Consider the following 7,438-nt stretch of genomic DNA (forward strand, 5'->3'; position numbering starts at 1 on the left):
AATCTAAATCCCCGCGGGCTTATTCTACGTCGCCATTTACGTTGTTTAAGTACGATATCGGGACAGTCCAAAAAATCGTCGCAAGGGGACCCCGAAAAAATCCACGTACACAAGTCTACAGCCTCCAAAAAAGCGGAAGCGATGACAGACAGAGAGACGCGATTTCCAATTGCCACCGACAGGCATGATCGATATTCCCTCGTGACGACGCTGGTCCGTCCGATTTTTATAACGTAAATAATAATATTAATAATCGTAAGGATAATAAAGGGATAATACTATTATAATAAAATGGCTTGATGAGAAAGCCGTTTGTTCACGTAACGAGTCGTATTTTCTGACGTCATTCCGAGATGCAACGGCAGCGGTCAAAGAGGATGATGGGCAAGGGATGTTATAATTACGCGAAAAAATGTCATGGACTAAAACTAACTATAACGATCTTGGTTTCGTACATCTATCTTGTAAAGATTAATTTCGTAAATTCTATCTATCTCTCTTTCTCTCTTACATTTTCTGACGTTTCCGTTACGCAGACACTCTGAGCTATCCATTCATGCACGCTCTTTCTCTCAATATCTCGCTCGCTTTCTGCTTTTCTTTCGGTATCATTTGCATTCTCACTCATAAGTACAAACACTCATGTTCGTATAAAAATAATAATAAGATTTTATAATAATATATAATAATATAATATATATAATTATAATAATATATATGTATCTTACGCGTTTAATTGAATAGAATCCATAAAATTAATAATATCCATCTATATGCTATTTGCAATAAATGTAACAAAAAATAGTACTCAATAATAATAAGGCGTTTTACAAGCGTATTTTGATCCTTGCTTTGATATCGGAATGTATCGACGTACATAATATGATTAACATCAAACGAGCAAAATGTCATGATCGTGATTGTCCTACTCTAATCTAACGGCTCTAATATAATTGGCAACAGATACGTGTATATGTGTCTTATTTCTGTATATGTACGTTTATGCGAATGAATGGGTATTCATATTGTCTCATCACGCATGTAGACATATATGCGCGCCATCAAATGCGCGACATAAATTGGCAAGCGGCTCCGCTTTCACCGGTGGCACATTAAAGTTACTCCAAATTTAACCTTACGAACTACATAACCACGGATTATTGGTACCGGTTTCGGTGATATCATGGACCTCATGACAATTCGAGTAAAACGTAATCATCTTCATAATTGGCACGAGTTCTTATCTCGCACAAATCATCACGAATCAATATCTCGAGTGAGAGAACTTAAGACACACTCGTGAAAATAATACGGAATTTTGCGTCGCAATATCTCTTGTAGAGAAAGAATAAATACACTTTCATTACATATTTCGAGCGGTCGCAATCGATTAAGCATACTTAGAACTCGATCGGTTCAACCCTTAGTGAGATCCAATAATCTCGATCTGACGCAACTCGCCGGTTCATGTAAAGGAGGCATAGCAGTATCGCTGTGTCTTAGCCTTACACTATCATTGTCTCCAGATAAAAATAATATAACAATCTCAGTAAACAAACTGTCCGCAGTATGCTGATTGACAACAAATAAAAAATTACTAACCAATTAACATGTCCGTATTAAGTTCATACTCTATAAACACATAATATTCTTAGAATGTTATATGAATATTATTTACCCTTTTTAATATTTGTTGAAGAATATTGTAAGAATATTGTGTTGTAGGGTATATCATCGGTAGTAGTTGCTGATATGATTTGACAGTAGATAGGGAGAAATCAATGAGAAACCAAATTAATATTTTATTTTTGTTGCTAATCTACGTTAACCTGTTCAGCAAGTACGTTAAAGTGTGCTTGATTTTTGCCATTAATTTATCATCATATTTTGTTGATACAAATTTTAATATTTTATACCAACAACAAAAAATATATATATATAGAGTAGAGCTATTCCCCCCCGTCAGTTTCAACTTTAAAGTAATACGAAAATTTACGATAACAAATAATATTTCTTTACAGTGACGTGCTAATTACATTATACAATCATAATTACTCCTTGAGATCAATTATACAAGTATAAATTTAAATAATCAACATGTGCAGTTCAGAAATATAAACATTATTGCGAGAAATAGCCCCGATCTACCCTATATGTGCCAGATCCTATTAAATCTGTAGCTTTTCTGCTGATAAAATTCGAAACAAAGATTATTAAAAAGACAGTTTGTCATTCTATGCCTCGGAGATAAAAGAATATAAACACATATAATATTTTTTTTTTTTTTTAAACAACACATTACTTTAGTTCCGAGATATTGAATCGTCATTTTATCCTCCAACGTCTGGATTCAGTTCTTAAATGCTTACGTGCATGTAAAGAGATTACATTACGGATACAGATACAGCATGATTATATTACTCTTATTAGTCTTAAGACTTAGAAAAAGTCGTGGCTTCTCGATGCTATCTCGAGCTTGACGTGGCAGAGTATGCGGCACAGGGAGGTGATCCGGATTTCTTTTTAAACTTTTTTTTTTCATATACACGGTAAGATTTCCGCTTCAAGCCGATGTTTCTTCGCGCGCGATGATTTGTGACAGCGATATTACGAAATCACGCGACGTCTTCATGCACGCGCGTAAATATGTCGATGCTCATAAATATGATAAAAATCTCGTTAGCGACAGCGGGCCAGATGAGAAGAAAGTGTTGATTAGCTTTTTATGGCGTTTTATGTCATTGAGAGGTGAGAGATCAATTTTTTTTGTTTTTATGTTTCGGGTACGTTTGATAACGTCTTGCGCAGAGAGATTCGATATTATTTAAAACGACACAAAAGAGAGCAATATCCTTGACAGTACATTTCGTTGTGTGCTTATCGATATGTGATATATATTAAATTTAATATAAATTTTCTAATTTTAATAAACAGCTCTTATTTTACATTGCGTATCCATTTCCGATTATCGGTGTAACCGAAATCGGACGGGTGTAACGAGGCAGAAAAAGAGCAATCGCTTCTGACATTAACTAATACAAACATTCGAAATTATTCGTTTGAGAAATAACGACAAGTGCGTTACGATCTATACGAATTCGTCGGGTTTTTCGAAAATAATAATTGACATTAAGACGCAATGTGATGCATTTCTTAAACGTGTGGGCAAATTAAGAGTCTAAACGTCAGCGTGCGAATTAAAATACAAATTAACAGAGACAAGTGAGCGTCTCATATGCATCTACAATATACGTATGCTTATCATATAATCCAGGATTCCTAAATCAATTTTGATTGATTTACATGGCGTTCGCGTTTTCAACGTGACGCTTCGGTATTCTAAACTTAACCACCGTCAATATAGAATGTTCATGGGATGCAAAACAAAGTAATAACGTACGCTTTTCGTACCCACGTATTCTTGCACATTCGACTTGCTCCAGTCGAGTCGAAGCCCATACACTCTGTGAGCGATAAAAATTTATTTCACCCTTTCACATCTGATGTTCTTTAATAGGAAAAAAGGTCTAGTTTAGTCATTTTTTTAGTTCAGTGACTTTTGTTGAAGTTGCTAAACGCAATAAAGATATAATAATGTAACAGTCTAAAATGGCGGATTTAATAACAAACGTAAACGTAAAAGATAAAATATATTCAAATTTAATAAAAATTTGTACTGACTGTACAAATTTGTACAAAAAATATTTGTATTATCATTTTCATGGCCCGCGAAATGTAGATTCAGTTTATAAAATAATATAAAGACACAACAAAAATATATATTGATAAGAATAAGGTCCAAAAGTTTTCGGTCTACTCTATCTATATATATATATCGTTATAATCAATAGCACCATCTACCTCATCATTATCTACCTTTATCATTGAAAATTGAAGAAATTTTAACTTAAAATGTCCCAATGTTACAATTCTTACCCAGTAAATAATAATTCATAATTATGTATAAATACTTATAAATATTCATAATATGTACAATAATATGTCCATATAGGTTTATACAACCTTTTTTCTTTTGTGAAATTACTGTTTAGTGTAATAGAAATAGTAATAGTAATGTGAAAAATTAAAAATAATTAAAGGAATAATTTTCGCAGCGTTTGTTTTAGGAAAAAATAAGTTTGAAAAAATATAAAAAAATTGCTCATACACAATTATACATAATTTTATATATAATTATACATAAGGAATTTTTTACATTTTTTTAAATTTAATTTTTTTTGAAACAAATAATCCTTACGAAATGTAACGCTGTATCCCTTTCATAATTAGTCACCGAAAACTTTCAGGTCTTTTTGTGTGTATCACAGAAATGACTTTTCATATTTTTATATAAGTTCAATCGCGAGATTGTCATTCTTCGGTTTTATAAAAAATTAATTAGAGAATCGACAGTTATAAATAAAAGAATATAAACAGCATTCCACGCTCGCGAGCATTATTTGTCCTTGTTTAATATTTGATAAACAACAAGGATTAAATGATTCACGAGCGTTGTGAGCGTTAAATGGAACGCAGTCAAAGTAACTCGTTTCGAAAATCAAAATTTCCGGAGTTCTTATTTCATTTATATTTACATTATAAAATAATTGTAAGAAGTTATATAATAAAATATTCATTATAATATTTTTAAAGTTTAAGCAATCTTGTTTAATGTGAGCTTCATGTTAATAACTTGAGCTTGATATTAATAACTGAATATCTACCAGAGACATGATTTTATTTAAACATTTTAAAACATATATCTCCTACTAGATGTGAAAGGGTTGAAGTGTCATAAAAATATTTATTAGCGCTTATTTTTGGTAAACGTTTTGTTAATAATTATTGTATCGATAATTATTTAAAACATGTGTCTGTTCAAATATAGGCTTCGACTGTGATATTATACTACAGAGTTGAGATTTAATTGCATATTTTCGGCTTATTTCGTTGTCGACGTCTTCACATTAAGTATCCATTAACTCATTATTTAAATACGAGCGGCAAGAGGAGAACAGTAAGGACCATGGCACATAAAAACTTAAACAGAGAGAGTAAAACGTAAACTAACAAATTCAACATGTTAATTTCCTTACTGCTTACATTTTACTGTTTAAATTTTTTTATAGCACTAAAACATCCACATAGAAATCTGCCCGAAATGTGCAATAAAATCTGTGTTACACTACGATTAAAATAACGTGGCATCGATTCTTCTTTGAACTATCACGTTGAAAATTCGGTAAAAATTCGGTGATGTATTCTTCAAAAATGTATTCCCTCTTGATTCTTCTCGATTGTTCTTGCTGGAAAATAATTAACACGTTGCTACTTGGATCTTTCTCGATGGCCATTTTTGGCAGGCACATCATCGAGTAAAAGAATCTTCAACGTGGTGCGAAAAAAATTCGCTATTTATTTAGCAATTGTTATTATTCAACGCAAGATGTTGCTGATCCTTCATTCATCCAAGTGATCAGTTCTCGTCAAGCTTGCGTAGCGTATTTACACGAACGTTTCTTATTCGTCAGGTTCAAGTGTTACTGTTGTCGTGAACATGCACATGTGCATGTGTGGAATTGGCGAGGGGTGAGTGTGGTAGATGTGGAGGTGATGAAGGTAGCTCGATGAGAGTGACGTCATATCCGACGGAAGAATCACTCGGATCGCCAGGGTCGCCCGGCGAGCCCGGATTGTTCGGGTTGCGTTCGCTGCCCGTGTCCGAATTGATCCGCGTGTGGCTCACCTCCAGCAGAAACAGGTCCTCATCGACGTAATATCGGATCATGTCGTCGTCAATTTTCGCTGTAATTCTGCAACAGGATACGGTGAAATTCTCGGTTAAATCTTCTCGGCGCAACTCGCGCAATGAAAGCGGCGAATCTCGTTTCAGAGAACGTGGCATGCAACGCGGTAACTTCGGCCACTACAATATTGTGACACTTGATGAACGAATTGTGTTTCATACAATTTCATTGCGTACGATTAACAAAATCTCTTAATGTCACAATAAGTGTTGAGATTTTGTTAAAAAAATTTTTTTTTAATTTTTGGCAACAATAAGTTTTATAAGAGGAGTTCTCGTATTGCGATGAATATTACTTCTTCTACGGCTACGTTCAGCAGAGAAAACTAATCATTTGACGCTTAGTAATTCTTTAATATGATTGTTGCCTACACTTAGATCCGAACGAAGACCTAAAGGCAGGAACTAATCATATTAAAGAATTAACTAAGAACTAACCGATTAGTTTTCTTTGCTGAACGTAGCCCCTATTTAATATATTTTTATAATAATAATTTTCATAACAATTTTTTTCGTTTAATATAATTTTGCAATATTAAAATGAAATTATTGCATATAGTTCACGATTTATGGCATCGTTATCGAATCATCACAGTATCATAACGGCAAAATGTCTATGCTGTCTTGCGATAGATCTTCTGCAAGATCACGTGATGAAAAAAGTGGAGTTCACACCGCGTAGCTTGAGAGAAAGAAAGAGAGAGAGCGTAAGATAGGATTTACTTGAATGACGTGAGATGTACATGTCGAATAACGAAGAATATCTGTTTGAGGGAACAAGTTCCTGCAGGAATACGCAGCGCGTAACCAATGTACGTTGGAAGAAGTATCGGCAGAATAAAATAATCAGTTGAACGAGACGCATGACGACATTAGGCGAGGCAGGTAAGGCGTGCATGAGTGCGCTTGTGACGGAAGGCAGAAGACGAGAAGCGTGAAGGATTAGTGGATTAATCAGGCGTGATTGTGCGTAGCGGTAGCGAGAGGTAGTCAGCGTGCAACTACGTTCGCGTTAAGGTGATCGACAAAGAGAGGACATTCTTAACGAGAGAGTACACGAGAATGGCGTATACATTTAAATACATATGTCGCAGAGAAACGTGTATCCGACATTTGAAAGAGGCACGATCATAGGCGAGAGGGAGAGCGAAAGAGAGCGAGCGAGCGAGCGAGCGAGAGAGAGAGAGAGAGAGAGAGAGAGATAGAGAGTGAGATAGAGAAATTAGAGAAAGAAAAAGACTACCAAACCAGGCGGAGAGAGTCAGGCAATGTCACCGTTATGGCATGCATCGCGTAGGCGTGCATGCAAGTAAAGATGACACTCTACTAAACTTACCCCTTTGTGTTTTTGCGATAGAGGTTATTAATACTCGAGGATGCAATTTTGTACTTTGACTCAATCTGCAAAATAGAAAAAAGTAGAACATTAGAATTTCGATAGTGGCTTGCGGACCGTTGTTTCGTTTCGCGCACGCACTCGAGAAAGTGGTCGCGAGACGCGCGTAGGTAGACGCAATATTACCGCGAGAATGACAGCAAGAGAGAAAGACAGAAGGATAGAGCGAGATAAAAGTAGACAAGACAGATCGAAACGGGAAGACATAATGATGAAGAGATATATATATATATATC

General features: G+C 34.9%; 1 protein-coding gene across 3 annotated transcripts in view; it reads right to left on the reverse strand.

The window, feature by feature from the left end:
- Positions 1–4,778: 4,778 nt before the first annotated feature.
- Positions 4,779–7,438, reverse strand: part of LOC108747072 (protein grainyhead) — a 125,227-nt gene continuing 122,567 nt past the window's right edge. For 2 of the 3 annotated variants that reach the window (XM_018484326.1, XM_018484325.1), the window contains exons 14-15: positions 7,143–7,207; positions 4,779–5,813 (exon numbers count right to left, since the gene is read on the reverse strand). In XM_018484326.1, the coding sequence (XP_018339828.1) occupies positions 5,534–5,813; positions 7,143–7,207 (345 nt within the window). In that variant the 3' untranslated portion in view covers positions 4,779–5,533. The remainder of the gene's footprint in view (positions 5,814–7,142; positions 7,208–7,438) is intronic. The other variant, XM_018484327.1, reaches the window with a different exon arrangement.

This window comes from Trachymyrmex septentrionalis, unplaced genomic scaffold, assembly GCF_001594115.1.
Source record: "Trachymyrmex septentrionalis isolate Tsep2-gDNA-1 unplaced genomic scaffold, Tsep1.0 scaffold190, whole genome shotgun sequence".
Taxonomy (NCBI): Eukaryota; Metazoa; Arthropoda; class Insecta; order Hymenoptera; family Formicidae; genus Trachymyrmex; species Trachymyrmex septentrionalis.